Source organism: Vidua macroura, chromosome 12 (assembly GCF_024509145.1).
Source record: "Vidua macroura isolate BioBank_ID:100142 chromosome 12, ASM2450914v1, whole genome shotgun sequence".
Taxonomy (NCBI): domain Eukaryota; kingdom Metazoa; phylum Chordata; class Aves; order Passeriformes; family Viduidae; genus Vidua; species Vidua macroura.
In genome coordinates, this window is record NC_071582.1 from 1,354,276 (window position 1) to 1,373,391 (window position 19,116).

General features: G+C 40.6%; 1 protein-coding gene across 8 annotated transcripts in view; it reads right to left on the reverse strand.

The window, feature by feature from the left end:
• The window catches only part of SCAPER (S-phase cyclin A associated protein in the ER), a 137,511-nt gene that overhangs the window by 22,180 nt on the left and 96,215 nt on the right, over positions 1 to 19,116 (reverse strand). For 5 of the 8 annotated variants that reach the window (XM_053988573.1, XM_053988574.1, XM_053988576.1 and 2 more), the window contains exons 26-28: positions 14,583 to 14,812; positions 10,821 to 10,976; positions 1,493 to 1,730 (exon numbers count right to left, since the gene is read on the reverse strand). In XM_053988573.1, the coding sequence (XP_053844548.1) occupies positions 1,493 to 1,730; positions 10,821 to 10,976; positions 14,583 to 14,812 (624 nt within the window). Of the gene's footprint in view, positions 1 to 1,492; positions 1,731 to 5,758; positions 6,216 to 7,564; positions 7,650 to 10,820; positions 10,977 to 14,582; positions 14,813 to 19,116 lie in introns of those variants that run through there. The other 3 variants (XM_053988578.1, XM_053988579.1, XM_053988580.1) reach the window with 3 other exon arrangements.

Sequence of the window (19,116 nt, forward strand, 5' to 3'; positions counted from 1 at the left end):
CCCAGGGTTCCTGTCCATCACAAACAACACCATGCCCACAGTCCAGCAAACAGCTGGACACCTCCTGAGCAGAGCCCTGTGTCCATGAACTGAGAGAAGCAGCTCCCACTGCTGGGGTTCTGACCACCCTTCATGCAATAGTTACTGACTTGCACCATTTTAGGTAGAACAGACTAACACAGACCATGGGGTTTGGAAGTTAATGCTGACTGTTTATTATAAATGCTGGGATGGAACGGCGTGGGTAGAGAGATAAATACAGGCAGGGTAAGCAGGAGATGGTGTTTTAAAAATGAACAGTGGTTTCTTGGGATATCAGGGAGCAGCCCTCCAGCCAGTGTGATTTGCTACAGCTCCCCTGCAAAGTGTACCTGTTCCAGTTCAAGCCTGACTCTGGCATACACCTGTAAGAGCCAGTCTCAAACCAAGCAGTGCTGAACGAGGGTAGGAGGGAGCTGCCTTGACTGACAGAAAGACACGGAGTCAGTAGTGTGTGCAGTAAAACTGCAGTCAATATCCTGCTTCTGCTGCTGTAAAGAAACCCTGACTGGGCTGGTGCTGCAGATGAACACTGCTGCACACTGAAGTCCTGCTGCTGCTGTTACAGATGACACCAAGAGTACTCAAAGTCCACGGCAAGAAACACCAACTGAACGAGCCACACGAAATTCTTGTGAGAAGCTCTTGCTGAGTTTAATGCATTTCAGATGGGGAGTGTGGCAAAACATACAAATTACACGTTAAATGAAAAAGAAACCTGTTCTGTTCAATTGTGTAAGATTGATGCTGCTAAATGTGTTTTCAAAGCAATGCTTTCTGACTGGTGTTTTATATTAACGATACAACTTTACTAACTTACCTGAGAAATATACCAGTATTTGTATGGCAAAATAATTCATTTACACTTGAACTCTGTTCACAGACAAAGGTAAGCAGTCCTCAGGACTCAAAATGCAGTTCTTTTTTTTTTTTTTTTAATTTAATAAAAATTATGAAAACATATTTTCCAATTTTTGGTCAACAAAATGTTACTTGCTAAAAAAATGATATCAAGCGATAATCAGTTTCAGCTGCACAGTCTTAAATCAAGTGGCCCCTGAAAACACTGGAAAATGTAATATGTGGTTATAATACAAGCAAATCCTTTCACATAAGAAAAAGTGTTATTTCGTCCTTTTGACTAAGATTTTTCTTTTTACACTTTTGAGGCTTAATAAATATAAAAAGTACTATACTAGAAACAAGTAAAAAAGAAGTTAGAAAACATAATGGCTTGGATTCAGCATTAATTGTATTTTAAATTTTCACTTTTTGGTTAAATTCATCAGCCACAGCTATATGGTAGATATAACAACAGATACAAATTTTATGCATGAAACCTAACATTTAAAAATTCCTTCAATAACTGAGATCTTAAAGACGAAACTTAGTCCAGAGATATAATCAATAATTAACATTATCCCACTAAGAGAAGTTTCAAAACATCTGTTACCTGGAAGGCAGGCAGGTCAAGAACAGCAAAACTATTGAAGAAACGTAAACTCTGGATGGCAACCTGGACTGTGTTGGCGGCATAGCTGTCTTTGGGGCTGGCTGTGCTCGGGTCCGAGATGGTGCCGTGGAAAAGGACACAGTAGAGCATGTGCAGGACTCCCACCAGATCCGTGGCCTGCAGAGCTGCCGTGAGTCCCGTGGGGTCCGCGCGGGCGCTGTCAAACACGCCGCAGGACCTGCCAGGGAACAGCGAGCGTGAGACCGAGCGGCCGCGCCCGAGGAGCCGAGTGCTAGAGAAACACTGAGCTGGCAGCCACGGAAAACCTGATGCCTGAAGTGCCAGGAAACCACAGCACTTCCAGAAAATACCTGCAATAATCAGGGCACCGTCTCATGCTCTCTCTAATTGCAGCGCAGCTGTATCATTCAGGATCTTGCTTCACATGCTGTGCTGTGCTCCTGCTACCAGCGTGGAGCCTGGGGACACTGTGGGAGCACGCAGGGGCTCCATGCAAGCCCTGCTCTCACCTTTGCTGCTGGCAATAGCAGCCAGCAGCAGTGGGAGAACTCCCTGGAGCCTCTCCCACCACAGTGATGGGCTGCAGGCACTGGAACCAACTGCCTACCTAAGTAGTGAAATAAGTTACTGGGAACAGATGATGTTAATCAAATGGTTCTGCAGGGATTCAAGAATGAAGTGTGGAGCAGTAGGAAAACACACTGCTTCTTACTTCAGTCAGATGCTGTTATGGGAGACTGCAGCAGGGCAGCAAAGCACAGGGGAAAATGGGTTTCTTTGGCATCTTTTGCGTGTGCGCATAAAATAATGTTTAAGGTTTTTGGTTATCTAGGATATCAGCACAGACAGGCAAATAACTCAGGAGTGCCCTTTCCATTCTCACACCCAGACTTCCAAAAACACTTCGCATAATCCTTCATGATTTTTACTACTCATGTTTTTTCACATTATTAATAGTCCAGAAGATGATGCAGGACAACTGCGAAGGAAGACTCAGAATATCACTACCCTGGAGGCTAAATAATATGTGGAGGGTAGGCAGGCACAAAGTGAAGCCCCAAAATAATTCAGGAAGTTTTATATTCTCTGAATTCTAATTCAAACTCATAACATAAATTACCTGAATTTCATTTTGGAAACACATTTGGTCAATATTGGTAATCAAAAGAAACACTAAAATAATAAAACACAGCAAACAGTAACAATGAAAATATGCTACATCAAGGTCTGGTTTTTACCTATCTACTATATTTCCATCTTTAAAAAAAAAGAAAAAAAAAGGAAAAAAAGAAGGAAGCGTCAGTATCAAAAGAGACTACAGAGATTGAGTGTATATATGATTCTTTGTTATAATTAAAGGAAAATATGACAAATCATATGACAAAACATTATAAAAGGACAACTTAAATGAGGGTGTTTTTTCCCTTTTATAACTACTAAAAGCAAAGGAAATTGAAGTGAAAACCAGAACCATTTTCTAAAATAATCTGAAAGTTTCAAGACCTCCGTTTAAGACAGCCAAGACCAGACACTCAGAGGGCTCAGAATATTCCTGTTGAGCAGAACCAGAAAGGAGCTTTCCCTTGACTAGAACAACTCTCAATAATCTCTCCTGTATCTGTAGCAGGAGCAGCCTGCACCCTCTGTTACAAACACTGGCTCCAGTGACATTTCCAATACAGACTCTAGGCAGGCTGACTAATCCTGCTCTTTACAATTACAGACGCGCTTCTTCAACAGAGAAACTAAACCATGAGCTCAGCAATGACCAGGTTTTGGCAACCACCACCTTGTGCTGTCACTTTCACTTTTCCTAGTGAAGCAAATCAAGCAGGCAAGAAAGCACCACCTTACCCAAACCAACGTCTGTCCATTGCAGCACTCCATCGCTTCCTTGGAGCACAGGGAGGGAAAGAGGCAGAGCAGGAGGATGAACCTGCATTCCCCAGGTCCCAGAGCAGCCCTGAGCTCAGCTCAGCATGACAGGGCAGGATTTGGGCTGTACACAACTTGTTCTACTGGCACTCATCTGTTTCCACCACTGTCCCCACGCATCTTTACCTTTACAAAGCAGTAGGTCAGATGATGTAAGGAGTGATCTCATCTGAAATTAGCAGTTATGGGTACCGTTGCTGAGTTATTTCTATTTACAGTCTATGAATATTCAGTGCTGTAGCCTCTGCTGCTACCTCCAGGATCAATGTCCCAGGCCTACTTCAGGGACACCTATGCTGCACAAAAACCACTCCACACTGCAAAAGTAGTCCACAAGTCTCTGACAGAAGAATCAGATCTTTAGTAAAACACAGTAAGAACAAAAGCAACATAGTTGTGAATGTTTTCCTTAAGACCCTAAGATTTACTCCACAAAGAATAAAAAGTGGAAAAAAGTACAAGAGTTCTAAGTGTGTTTGGGTGGGGCTACACAACAATTTATGGCAGGGCTTTGCTTTCCTATGCCTGGAATCCATGCCCCAAATCTTCATTTTGAAGCTCTGTGGTCTCTAAGTGAGTGTGTGTGAATGGAGTCAGCAGAGACACTTCCTGAGCCATCACCTGGCTGTGCCAGCTGTGCCTTTGGCAGATCCCTGCTGCAAAGTTCCAGGTGTGTTTGGCACATCAGCCTGGCTGGGAGGGGGGCACAGACCTGATGGCTGCAGGAGGAGGGAGAGCTGGCAGCTCTGGGACCACCCTGTGCACAGCTCTGCTCTGTGGGTCTGGGCTCCCTGGTATTCCTCCCTCCAAAATGCCTTCTGATGTCCAAGGATTTATTCTGCAGGATGCAGTAGCCAAAATGTGCTAACCATCACTTAGTTACACTCACCTAACTAGAATGTTTATTGCCACAGGATCACATGAGAGCACAGCTCCTCCTGCCAACCAGTATTTCCTAACTTCACTCTTAGCTTTTTCAGCTGTACAAAACAGAAAAGTATACTCACAGTCAAATGATAACCCCAAATTAATTACTGCATATGATACCTCACAGAATTTTGAAGATTGACCAATTTTACCAAAGGTTAAAGTTAGCTTGCTTTCAATTCTCACTCTATCATTATTTTTAAACAATTCCATATGAGAAAGCTTACATTGCTGGGTGAAATCCTTTTACCATTTTGTGCTGTTCTGGGGCAGAGAATCAATCAAAATATACATTAAAAAGTCAATTGTAAAATAACTAAATGCAAGCATTAGTTTTTTCACAGAAAAGATGAAAAATTTTGAAGTTTGTACAGAACAAAACTGTTAAAGAGAAATTAAAAATCTGTCTTCTAGATTTGATGGATTGAAGGAACTGCTACAAAGAATTTATTTTGGATGTTGTTTGTACTACAGTTAGCTGCATGTGAACAGAACATTGGCTCCTGTTGAATTGAACTTTTGGTTCCACCACTTTAAGCCTAAATGTTTACAATAAAAAGGTAAAAGAAGTATTTGCTGTGGGTTTTAGAATAGAAAAAAACCTATATGCAATGATGTAAAATAAAGCATGAACCTCTGCCGCTACTGCTCTGAGTGATTTTTGTCAAGTCTGCACAACACTGGGTTTCATACATTTAGCAGATTTTTAGTTCACCTCAAAACATAAGCCCAATGAAAATTCAGTTCTGTTGGGACAGACTGAAGCAAAAACCCCCAAAAAGCTTCATAACATAAGATGACAATGTCACACCAGAAAATCAGCCTTTACATAACTGAAGTTAAGAGACAGATTCCTAGAGCTGCAATTCCTCTTAATTCTCCTTTTCAAAGAAACTTTGTCTCTGAGTCTGCAACAGCTGCAAAAGTAAAATAGTCACTATGGACAAAACCCCTTCAATTAATTCCTGAAGAGAAGCAAGACCCACCAGATTTTTCACTTTGGCTGATAGAGCTGGGAAAACAAACAGGCTTTCAAACTTTACCAGTCACAAAATGTGTTAAATATAAACACAGAAAAACAGACAAATATTTGTATTATGATCAAACAACCTGCGCGATTAAAAAAAAAAAAATTAATGAAATGTACAGAATTTTCATTATGGGCTGCCACTGTGATTTTCAGCTTGGCCATCAAGTGGTCTCAGGAACTGGTATGTGATCTGTGACTTACAAAAAGAATTTAAGAATTAAAAAATGTGGATATATCCATCACAAGAAATAAAGAAAGATACTAAACAGTGTTACTTTGTTGCTTAAAATACACCACTATTTATTAAAAACAGGAATTCAATACAGCTTGATAAGAAACAGCATACTCTGCAGAACAAGTATAAAACTACAATTTCCCCAAGCTTCAATATGAGCAAACTGTTTATATCTGAAAATATATTGTTTTAAAAACTGGCTGAGCTAACAAGCAGACAAGCCTCTCTAAGGGTATACATTATAATGTTTGTATATTTGAAACATATACTCCTGATTAAAAACATGGAGTGAAATGAAAACATGAGTTTCCAAGAGGCTTAGAATATAATCTGTTGGGGTTTTTTATTATTAGGATTTAAAAACTATCATCAGTACTTTTTGCTTCTAAATTATTTTATTTAGAAAGAGATGTCAAAATAAAGAGGCAAAATAATAATAAAAGATGAACAAAGAAGTATTTAGCACCTGCCAGACCTTGCTACAATTCCCAGTGCTGCACAGCAGTGATGAACTGAAGCCTTCCAGTACTTTCAGACACAAGTTAGAGTTCGTTTAACAGCACTTGCTGGAGCTGCTGTACCTCGGAAGTGGTGAGAAGCAAAACCAAGGTTCAGACAGACTTGCATCTGATTGCCCATCCAGCAGCCAAAGCAGACATCATCTTAATGACTGTAATAAAACTGAGCCCAGCCCACTTCAGTGTGGATCTGGGACATGACAGGCTCTGTTTCCCTGGGTCAGACCCTGCATCTGCAGCTTTCTGCCACTGCATCTGGTAACCACAGCTTCATTAGCTGCTGGCACACATTTATGTACCCTACCACTGCTCTGGGACAGAACAGCAACAATTTAATTACTGCACTGCTCTGACACTCTATGTTCTGGGGTAAGGAGAAAGCTTGAAGGCAATTCTTAAATAGAGAAAACAGCAACATTTTTGAACAGCTGGTGTTCCAAGGACCTACATAATTTGGGGTACTCTTATTTGCAATATTCCCTTATGCACAATGGAGTATCCTCTTGTATCTGTGTTATTGCTCTCTACTCTACTGCTCCTGGGGAGAACGTTCTGCCTCAGTGACTGACTCTTACCCTGCCCTGGGTTTCCCCCCGTTCCTTGCATTAACTCTGTGTCAGTGGCAGTTTATTCACTCACACTCATGGGCAGAAGTGAAACGAGGCATTAACTCTAGCCCTCCACAGAGCAACAGCTAAACTTCTGGGACAGGAACCTTAGGTGCAGAGAAATAGGGAAAAGGGGATCCAGGCTGGGTGAACACTGGCCAGTACAGGAGAAGACAGGAACATAAGCAAAACCTTTGCTGTGCTGTGATAAAGGACCTGCCATGGAGATTCTCACTTAGTGCCCCCCTGCTTTTAGGGAAGGCTGAGCTGAGGTAGCAGGGCCAAGCTTTTATTAATGCTCCTTGCATTCCAAGCCTGCTCATTGTTTTCTGTCCTGTGGGTACAAGCCAAGCACATTCCAGATGTGCAGTCAGGACCTGAGGGCCCAAAATAGGCCTTGAATCTCTCATACTTACAATGATACACTCTGGAAAACAGGGCTGTCATCTTGAACATTGCTACTGGACAGATTTCAAGAGGTCTATATGGCCACACAACCCCATATAAAGTGTATTTCATAAATTGCTTTATTTCAAGATAATAAACATGTATCTGTTTTCAATTGTGGCTACTGTTACTCCTAATGGTGAGCAAGAACCAGTTAAGCATTACCAGGGCCACAGTTTTCAAGGCTAACTATCAAATGCCAGGTTCATCTGCTCAGCAGAGAAAGCTCAATATTCAGACATGCTGCATTTTCTGATTTCTCCCTACAAACAGTAAGGGACAATTCCCTGTTTTCAGCTCTCATACACCTTTTTTTAAATTTAAATTCATCAGGGAGGAAGGAGCTCTCACCTCCACTGTTAGCTATAGATGCAAAACAGCATTAGAAAAATGGGACTACCAGTTGGAGGTCTCAAGTCACTCTCAAAGATTCTCACTGTGTAAGAAAAGAGGACACAAAGTGTCAAAATAAGCTTGAAACAGGGTAACAAGTTATGACTGTTTTCAACAATTGATCTTTTATATGTATTCCACAGTGTTTGGAAAATGTGCTATTCCATCCACAGCAAAATTTCAATTAAAAGAATCAATCAAGCATTTATTGGCCAGTATCAAAAATGATAATTTGAAAAGTAAGATCAATATCAAAGTTAAATCTTTTTTAAAGACCTTGATCATTAATGGAAAGAAAATCCCTCTCTTATAATAGGCTATGTTTATAACATATGTTCAGAATAGATTCTCTTATTTTAATAACATTTTATGATTTTAAAATTGAAAATCCTCCAATTTATGTTTCTACATTAGTAAGACTTTTCTTTACTGTATCTAACTCCAGGATTTTGGACTTTTTTTTTCCTACAAGTCTATCACAGTAATAAAAGAAGTCTCTTAATTCATGTCTTAAAATTTTACCATCTACATTATATCAACCAGAGACCTCATTTAAAACATAATGTTGATTTATATATATATATATATATATAAAAAATAATTTGAGGTGATTCTCTAATGATCATTATTGTTGTGACACCTTGCCTGACACAGAAGCACGTGCAGAGAGGGACTTGACTGAGATCTCTTCAGTGCCTACAGAATTATTTCCATGAAGGAACTGTCCAAATACACACTGGGTATCAATTCAGAGCTTGGTTTAGAAATACTCTGCTGAATTTGGAGTTTTATGACATGTGCTTTTGAGGAAGGCAGGAAAGTCTAGACTGACAGCTCTTCCTACCTCAGAGCTCCAGAAATGGCCCAACATACTCTCTACTCACAGGACTGGATCTTTTAATTGTTTAAAACCTGAGTTTTAAACAAGAACTTTTGGCCCTCTGGGGATATGGCAATTACAGTTGCAGTACAGCTCCCAACAACCTGGTGAGATCTGAATGCACAGAAGAATCCCACAGCTGACAGAGGATTTCCCTCTTGTGCTGGGCTGGTTTGAGCCCTGAGGTGGTCCTGGTACCCCACCCAGTATTTACTGTCCCGTGGCAGCTTCCCACTGTGCCACTCACTGCTGCACGCTGAGATCTGCACACAGACCACACAGCACTCTACCACAGTACTCTCATGCATTTAATATGGAATTACAACTTTCTGTGTGACAGGTAACAGCCTGATAAAGCTCTGCTAAAAAAAAACCCAGATTAACTTTATATCCCCATCCCCTGGTTACCACTGAGGAGCATAAAGAAGTTTCCAACCTGGAACCATCTTATATGGGAGGATACATGAAAAGAACATTTCAAAACTGCTCTTGCAACAATGGCAAAAGCCTGCCACTAATTTGGCAAAACTTCTTTTCATGCTGCAGTGTCAGAGCACTTTAAATACTTCCTGGGCTCCTCAGGTTTCAGTAACAACCTCAGACCTTGGCTGATCAGAGTGGCTGGGATGGACAGAGGGCTGTAACAGGCAGGCTGGTTTGGTGCTCAAGCCTGAATCAGCTGAGCTGGAGAATGAGAAAAGCTCACTGGAAAGGCTGCAGTGCCACCACCACCATTCACCAGGAATGAAAGAGGCATCTGTATTTCTCACAGAGGGGCTGCCTTTTGTGCTGCAAATCAGGTACCACACACCATGTATTACTGTAGTGTGACATATTTAAGAATTCAATAAATTTGAGCTCTGTTTCTGCCACCTTAATCAGTCTTTGGCAATACCTTTTTCCATTTGAATCACCTCCAGCACTGAGGATTTCTGTAACAAGACAGAATTACACTCTGCATACACTGCTTAAATGACAGGGAGCTCAGGTGATGAAAGACATGTGATTTAAATTGCCCTTCTAATCAGTTACATCAAGGCTTTTGATCTTGAAGTGAAAGACAACAGTTTTGAAATCTCCAGGTTCATTCCTCCCATTTCTTTTCATGGTCAAATGAACAATCTAACCTGGAATCATGAACAACCAGCACTTTTGGATAAAATCCAGAGCATTGCTGTTTATGGAGGTCGTAGGATCAGATACTTCTTGGTGTAACTGTGAAGAAAAACACTCAACCCCCCAAAATCATTCTGGTGCTACAAAGAACAGATGTTCATGATGTATGTGTGCAGTGCTGTACTATTTTGGGGTGCAAAGATGTGTAATATTTTGGTGAAGTGTGTGCCTGCTACAGAAATTCCAAGTATTGTATTACTTGCTCCGAGCTAGAACTATTACTCCACTAACAGAAGGGTGATGTTTTTATTATTTTATTTAGTGAGTATTTGACTTCTGGCAGTGCTATGCTGGAATTTAAAATGCCAAGTTGGCAGCTCTCAGAAAGGGAAATTTCAGTAAGTCGGGATGGTCTCTTTGGGCTCATATTTCTCGCAGTTCTTTTTCCATCTGTTTGTGTCCATGGCTACCAGCAGCAGCTCTTACCTACAGCTTTGTTTCTTATCCTATGTTTTATTAGCTCTAGTTTTTCAACCCTAGCATCATTTTACCCTTCAGGAATGCATTGTAAAGTTCTCCTAGCCTTGAATTTTCCTGAAATGTGTAACAGTAACGGTGTGGTAGGTTCTACTAAGTACAGCCCAAAGCTCTGAAATTTTGACTCTCACATGAGTGTCAGGCTGTCCTACAATGCAGACCACAGAAGTCCAGATTTGCTGGCAGGCACACACCCTCATGCACACCTCCCACAACCTTGATTAGGTTACAACAACAAGCCTTTTCCATTAGAAAATTCCCTGACAAATCTAGTAATAGCTGTCTTTATGGAAAATAGAATTCCCTTACTGACAGTGGTAATTTAAAGAACAAGAGCTGAATTAGGCTGCTCTAGAGACAAACCATAAAGACAAATCAATTAACAGTTGATTTTAGGTGGTAATAAAATACCTCTTGAAGTCCTCAAGACTGGACACTTCAAACTATCAGTGATAAAAGCCTGTGTGGAGTGATGAGTAAAGGAGGCAAAGTTTGCAATTCTGATAGATGGCTTATAAGAAGCAGGCTCGGTGCAGGTCACTCATTACAGATTGCTGGTAAGAGGCTGAGCAGAGGGAATCTCCAGCACTGTTTCTGTGCCTGTGTGTCTCTGGCTGGCAGCCTCAGCAGGAGGCCCTGGCTGAGCAACACGTTGTGAGCTGACAGAGGCAGTGCACTCACCTTCCACTGACAGCCAAACACAGCTGGCACATCCCATGCAGCACTGCCGTGGCGTTCTGCAGGAAACCTGCTACACTGGGGTTCTCATCAACAGGGCCTTGAACAGACAGGAAACAGCAACACAGCTTGTCCACCAGTCCCATGTTCACCACGTAACTACAAACAGAGGAAAAAGTGTCTTACAAAAAATAGTTCCACAACAGTTTGGGTGACTTTGCAAAAGAAGTAATTTTTGCTTCTCAGCTATCAAACCACTCAAAAAGCAGGTTGTGATCACTTAAATACTCTTTCTGAAAGGGTTCAATAAAACAATTCCAATTACAATAACTTCAGATCTGGCTCTCTGTGACTATCAGTAGTTTTTGTTACGAGATCTGAGAGTTGTAGGATAATTTGTATTATACTGTACAAGAAAGAGGAGTGTAAATGTTCATTTTAGCATACTGCTAGGAGGACAATGAAATTTTGCCATAATTAGATGATTTAATATTCTTGATAGCACTGCAACAGCACAATTTCTTTTTAGCATAAAGAGGTAAACTCTGTAGAACACACTAATACAAGAAGACAATGATGTTACCAAGATAATGTTTTATAGCAATTCATACATCATAGCAACCACTGGCCAATTGTTGGGCTTTGTTCCCCTCTTAAAAAATACATATATGAAACAGCTCAGGGACTAATAGAATATGAACAACCTTCTACCATCAGTATAGAAGGATCAGGATCAAAAAACCTCCTCAGGACTCAATCAAATTCAATAGAGAAAAAAACCATGTAGTGACTTTTTTCTAAAACTGAAAACTCACTTCTTTTTTATTAGGGTTAACAAGATCATCATTGCTGATCCTCAGATCACAACTGCTGAAGTTCCTTCTTTGAACTTCTAATAGCTTGGAAATATATGTCCAAAAAATATGCTCTTCACCATTGTACCAAGATCTTTCTGTCCACAGCAGATTCTCTCACACTTTGATCATTATCAACTCCACTTAAACCATGCACAGATGTATTTTTTCCATGTCACTTTGCTGGTATCACCTCACTTTACCTACTTTCCTTTCCTACCATAAACATCCAGCTTCTCAGACTTTAGCTCTTCTCAACCACCATATTTTGCTGACTTAGGTGAGATCAACACTCTGTGGACACAAAGGTCCACTGTAATTGCCTCCCCTTCTTTCCCCTCTAATTTTCTTTCTATTTTCCTCCACTCCTACGAAGCGGGAGAAACCTCTTGTCAACATCAGAAGAACTGCTGTTTTATCCTGTGCCTCCACCTCACTGAAAAGACATGGGGAAGCAATTGCCTTCAGACACCAACAAATGATCCACTGTTCCTACCCTGACTGCCTACACCAAGCCTCCTGCTCCTGAGATCCCTGTGCCACCAGCTGCTCCTCAAGTGCACTGGGCAGAGCTGGCTCTAAGAACAGAGAGAAGGGAACACCACTGGCTTTAAGTTTGCACCATGACTAGCCCACCCTAACTTGACTTGATAGGGAACATTATGAAATAATATTGATTCTAGTCAGTAAAGACTATTGACTAGATAATGCTTCTCACAGAAGTAAAACTGTTTATTAAAAATATCTACTCCCTCACAACATGTCCTACAGTCTGATTTTGAAAGAACAGGGGGTTTTGACATAAGGGAAGAAAACCTCATCCTTTTCAGACAATGCTGTTGCTCAAAGACAGATTTCTCTGCCAATGTCCACCCTAGTGACACAAAGCTTGTGGAAGAAGAAAAGGAATTAAGAATAAAAATACACTGGATATAAAGTAAGAAGTCGAATGCAGCATGGAAGATTTTTAAAGCTGCTGAAGTACAGCAGTTAAAAACACATAAAGATGCACAAAGATTAGTAAGTGCACACTCATTGTGCAGGTAAATTTGTCTGTTCTATTTAGCAACATGAAAGGTTACTAGCATTAAGTTTCTTGCCAATTTTGATCCAAGCAATCCACCTGATCACACAGGTGATAAACAAGTTCTCCTGCATTAGTGGAATAATTCCAGGAACAGAGCTGGGTGTAGATACATCACAGTCACAGAGAAATGCTGAGTGCTGGAAACACCTCTGAGAAATAGGAGGGAAGAGAAAGAACTAAATAAAATAGAGCCAATACTCATAGATGGTGGCTCACAAAAAGGCACAACCTTTCTCATCAGCATTCTCTTCCCTAGCAGCATCTCTACAGTGTGACACCTGCAAACTGTGTCCACTGTCCCCCTCCTTCCCACCCACACCTGGGCAGAGAGCAGCTGCTCTTCTGGCAGACAGGAAATGGATGAGAGCTTTCAGTCTGCTGGGACTATTCTTCACTGGCATCCGGAGACAACAGGAAGATGCATGGAGCGCTCCTTTCCGTGAGGAACTGAGCACACAGACAAGTGGAATGTCAAAGCTCTCTAATCTATTGCCTCCATCTCTTTTTACCCACAGGAGCACAGTTGAAATAACGTGGCTACCCTTTTGATACCCAGACAACACATAGATAATTGGTGTTTATGCATAAGGTCCAATAGCTCCAAATAGGAAAAAAAAAAAAATTCAGTGTTCCTCTTTCTTCCCCCATCCTCCGAAAACTCTCACTTAATCAACTCCCCATGACATACAATACAATGACCTGGAGGTGAAAGATTCTCATCAATGACAGAATTTGTCTGTTTTTGACTGGTTTAAAATGCCCTCTCTCTTTTTTTCCTAATTGCACCATTACCTTGTCATCATGCCTTTCATTCCCCATTTATAACCAGATCCCCTAAAGTGCCTCAGGTGAGGGACCTGCTCGGATTCTCATGTCTCTCCTTATCTTGAGGGTCTGCCTGTGCTGGGCCCAGTCAGTGTCAGATGTCTGCTCAGCACAGACCTCCCACCCTCCCATTCATGAACTGCAGAATACAACATCCTGAAATTTCACACTCTATCAAAACCTGTTTGGGGAGAAGGAGCGTTACATGAGAACACAGAAATTTTAGAGGTCACTGGTATCTATGACAACTACTTGTTTTGCTTTCCTCCTCCAGATGTCCTCTTTGTCTCCATCAGCATCATACCAGACTTTGAAACGTCTGAAGGCTCACTGTGACATGTTTTCAGTAGCATATAAAGAAGAACTTCATTTCTTCAGAGGGCTGAAAACCCATATAAATTATATGATAATTTATTGATAACTATTTATATAGTTTACCAGTGAAACTGTACACTTTTAGCAAGTCTAGTATACTGCTGGATATACATTAGGCTCATATATTTAAAATATGCATTCATTATGTATGTACTAATATATTTAGGTTCAGCTACTAAAATGCAGTGACATGGTAAGATCAGATTCTAGGAACGACTGGGTGATTTTTATAATAGGAAATGTATACTTTATGACAAGCTTATATGAATGCATATATGACATGAGAGACCACAGGCAATAGGCACACATGGCTGGCATAGAGAACTGAGAGGAAAAATATATGGAAGCTAGCTCCTAGGTAATCAGGAGAGAAAATTAATGGAAAGGACATAAGAAACAAGTCCAAAAATAAAAGAATCCCGCGTTTCTGTATTTCTTTGTCTGTAGATTTTTGAAGAACATTTTTGACTGAGAATATAGCATTTCAGTAGTCTTCTTGACTACCCACACAAACTAGTCTCACTGCATTAAGGTTAAAGCAGTTTGTTCCTCTCCTAAATCAATGCAATTTGCTTTCTTTCTCATAAGGAATACTTAGAAAAGTTTAATTATCTTTTTTTAAACCTGATTAGGTCTTGGACTCTGCTGCTGAAGGCTTCCACTTGTGAGGATTTACTTTTCACTTCCTGTAATATCTTCAGTGCAGAAGAGTGGTTGTTTCCATCTGGGAAGCTGGAGACGAGACATCTGAAAATCACAGCAGCTACCCTCAGAAGTCCTGTTGTTAAACCTTCAAATACCTGCTTATTTACACTTCTGCTTGCAGTAGCATTATGGTCATCTGGAACACTAATCTAAGTAAAGAGAAAAAAAACCACAAACAACCAGAATTCAGTAAAACTAACCAAAGTTTGTAGAGAAACATTTACAAATTTGCATAGGCCTACACCGAAAGTAATAATAAAGTAACATTCTAGCAGTGCTGATGGACATTAAAGCATTTCAGGTACAAGGTAAGGTAAAGCACATAATCCAAGCTGGACCAGAATAAATCAAGTCAAAAGAATGCCATGTCTGAGAACCAAGGAAGCCTGATAGCAGCAGAGTATGCCATCAGCACGATTGTGTTCTTATGCAGAAAACATCACCAGTGACCACTGCACTTGTCCATCAGAGGTCACCCACCTGTCAATCGTGTCCGAAGCACAACCCCCAGTTCTCTCTGAGCAGACCTCAGAGGAATCTCATTTTTCTAAATCATTTAACTAGAGCCCACTCCTAAAAAGGTGAAGGCGAGCTGTACAACATGTAAATCTGAAGACAAATCTATATGCAGGATACAGATCTGGAAGGAGATTATTACTCACGGAGAGTATAATTTTTTTAAAAATTCATTTCATTTTTCCATTTCTGCAGTCCAAGGTAATTAATCCAGCTGAATCCTGCCCTGTTACAATCAAACAGTAAGTGGAGTGTGTATGAAGTCGTGCAGTGTTGGAGGCACACACTGGCAGCAGTCAGGGCTCAGGGCTCCTGGAACATCCCCATGGCTGATGCTGCTGGGCCAAACCCACATCCCTCTGCTCTGCCACAGCCTGAGGGTTCACACAGGCATTGGGATCAATACAGGATGAAATGTCACTTTCCTTCCAGGTTAAAATCATTTACACTCAGTATATGCAAGTGAGGCCAGAGAAAAGCATTCCTCCTCGTATAGGTATCAGGAGGGATTTGGTGACACTTGGTAACAAAGAACAACATGCACATTTCTTTATTATTCATTAGCTCTGAGCCTTGTGCTGGTACTTAAAACTCATTGTAATGGTCTGTTTCTGGTGCTGAGCCAAAAGAGCAAGTGAGAAGTCTTTAGCTGCTTATTCAAGTTCAATAGGAAAAACAATGCTACGTTCCTCCAGTAACATTTGCTGACTAAAATAATTCATGCCTAATGATACCAATTGCTCACTGAAACAGATGGATTGAGCTTTGCAATGTGTAAATCAACTTTAATGTGGCAACTTTGTGCTCGGAACATCAAGCTTTAAAAATTGCTAACAAATGCTATTTACTGCTATATACTGCTTTTTTTTCACCTTAGATAAAAAATTATATGTGCTCTTTTTTAAAAGATTTAATATCTTGCAGCAGAGCCTTTGGTTTGCTGTAATGAGCAGTACTATGAGTGGATAATGTCTGTTTTTGTCTTCCTGTTCAATAGGAGACACGTATTTTTTAAGTATATAGTCCTTAGCTATAAAAGTTCATGCTTTAAAATAAAACAGCTCTTCCTAATTTGTAAAATAAATAGACCTGGCACTTACTAGAGTAATTTACTGCAGAGCTCATTTCATGTTCAATCTTTTTGGAAAAGGCGTGTGTGTTAATTAATATAAAGTGAGAACAAATGTGGTTTTTTACACAGTGTTATGTCAAACAACAGATAGAAGGAAATACTGCTTGACAGAAAATGGGTAAATTTGAACTTAATTCCTTGAAGATTCTCCTTTTATACTAATTCAAATGAGTGACAACAGATCAGCTCTTTTACTGAAGAAATAATTAATGGGATAGTGTGAAAGTGTGTTGAGATTTATGTTCAAAATTAATTGGTGTGCTTGCAGAAGCAAAATTAATTGGGGTGCTTGCTTGTTGATTATTATATCAAGCAAGGGGGTAACAAATCTTAAGATTTAATAGTGTAATTATGAAAGCTTTCAAGCTCTGGTTTCTTTGTGTCAATTACAAAAGGAATTAATGATATTCAGAGAAACTGTGTTGAATATGAGCTTTGAATGGGTAAATGTAACATTCCACATTCCTGAGGTTTAACAGTTTATAAGACACAAACCTACAGGTGTGGTTTCACACTTAACCTCATTACACACGTTGTTGAGTAATTGGTATAAAACATTTTTAAATCACAAAGGAGAATCAGGAAATGTGTGACTACTGTCCAAATGTCTGACACATCCAACACCTGAATGCTATTTTAGCTTTTCTGATGGCTGACTTTGCTGGGCCTAATCAAGAGTCTTCCTTTCTTTAAGTCGGTTCTTGAATTGGAACACTCTGGTGACCTGACTCTCAGCTGTGGTACAGACTCCACACTAGTGCTAAACTATTCCTTAGAGAATTCACCCTGTGCAGGGATTCCCATGCTTGTGCAGAGCTGCCATAAGCTCTTCAGCTCTGCCCAGCATCTTGGGCTTAAGATGCTGCAGAATATGGCCCCAATCCAGTAAAGCACTTAGGCACACATTTAATATAGCTGAAAATGCTCCTCTGTTCTGACTCACATAACCAAAATACCTCTGCAGATCAGAGCACATTCTCCTTCTGTGCTAACAAAAAACACCAAACAATTTCCAGTTAACAATGTAGAGGTCCAGCACTGACAACTCATTCATATTTTTATTTCGTAAAAGGCATAGTGCTCCAGAGCCATGAAGAATTTGAAACGTAGAGTTGGTAAACCTAAACAGAAAGACTTCAGAGCTTTAGAAGCACACGATTTCCCTTCATTTGGTCAATTATTTTATATCATTCTCCCATTACCAAGAGTGATTTTGTGCTTTTTGCATGTGTAGTCACTGGGCTTGCCTCAGAAACACTCTGAAAAGTACACCTCAGAAGTCTCAGCAGGATGTCAGACTTTCTATGTAGTAACCAGTGAACCAAAGAAATGGAAATGGCTCAGTGCATGGGCTCGGGATGGTGCAGGTAAAGGTTTCAATTTTAAATTCCCTACCCCTAAACACTTCAGCATGTCATTCCCTCTTCTACTCCAGGCCTGTTTTCAGAATTTACTACTCTCCACACGGGATTGTGTCCTGGTTTAGAGAAAGTCTGGGAGAAAACCTCTAAAGGGGTTTCCTCTAGAAAGCAAATTCAAGCAGCTCCTTCCCCAGCAGGTTTGGGAAAATATTTCCTTGGAGGAAAGTGAAAAAAACCTGTTTATTTAACAGGCAAAGCATTCACCAGCACAATGAGCAATATTAGACAACAAAACCTATTGCTGCTTTGAAGAGATTACAAACTCAGAAGGTTTTTTCCCGTGAGCTGTAGCTCGGTCACTCAGTCTCTGCTCAGTCCCTCCTGTGCTGGAGGCCACATGTGGAGCTGCCGCTGCTCTTCTGGGTGTTCAGTCCAGAGCAGGTTTAAACAGCTCCAAAGAAAAAGGAAAACCACAGTCCAGGGAACGTCTCTGCCTCAGCCAGCTAAAAACTAACTAAAAGCAAAGGAGAGCTCTGTCCCGCTGTCTGTCCATGAGCCGGAATGTGGAGGAGTGAGGGCAGTTTCTGAAAACAAACTGTGCACTTCTCTGCCCCCTCTTTGCTCTCAGAACCAGTCTTAAAGGTGCAAAACTTATTTCTGGGATAAACAGACAAATGGGGATAGGAGCATCATAGTGTCACCCCAGGACAGCCTGTTATTAGGGACTGAGGGAACTGTCAGTGCCACACAGCTGAACCCTGTGGAGACAGATGTAACTTCAAAAGGGACTAGAAGAGCCCAGCAGCACAGATCTGCCTTGGATTTCACAGTTCTTGTCATCATCAGTGCTAACATGGAGCTGCCTTATTGGATGCAGCACAGAAGACTAAAAAAACCTGACCACAAATGGTGAAGAAACTGCAATAGGATGTATACTGTCATTCTGAAGAACCCCAATTAAATGGCAGCACATTCCAGGCAAGAAGCAGAGGAGAAAAATTACTTTCCTGTGACTAGATAGCCAGATTAACTTAAACCCAGTAAAATTTCATAGGCCACTTACCTAAAATATGGTCCAAATTTAAGCACTGTATTTTGGAGAAGAAAAAAGTAACCAGCAACTGGGTTTTGATCCCTACATTTGGTTGATGGCTACCTCACCTAATGTTTATTGCACATTCACTAATGATGTCTCACTTAGAATTTTCAGATACTATTCATTTAAAGATTGCCTTAAAAAATAATCACAGGGATCTGTCAGGTATGGCTTCTCAGATATATTTGGTGACAGTACATGACATCTGCCACTTGACAGGAAATAAAACCCCCAAAATATGAAACGATCCTTACGTGCCTATAGCTCCATTAATTACTTGGTTTTGTTGGTATGAAACCTTCTAAAACAGAGAACTAGCAAAACTGCAATTATTGTGCAACTATCTCC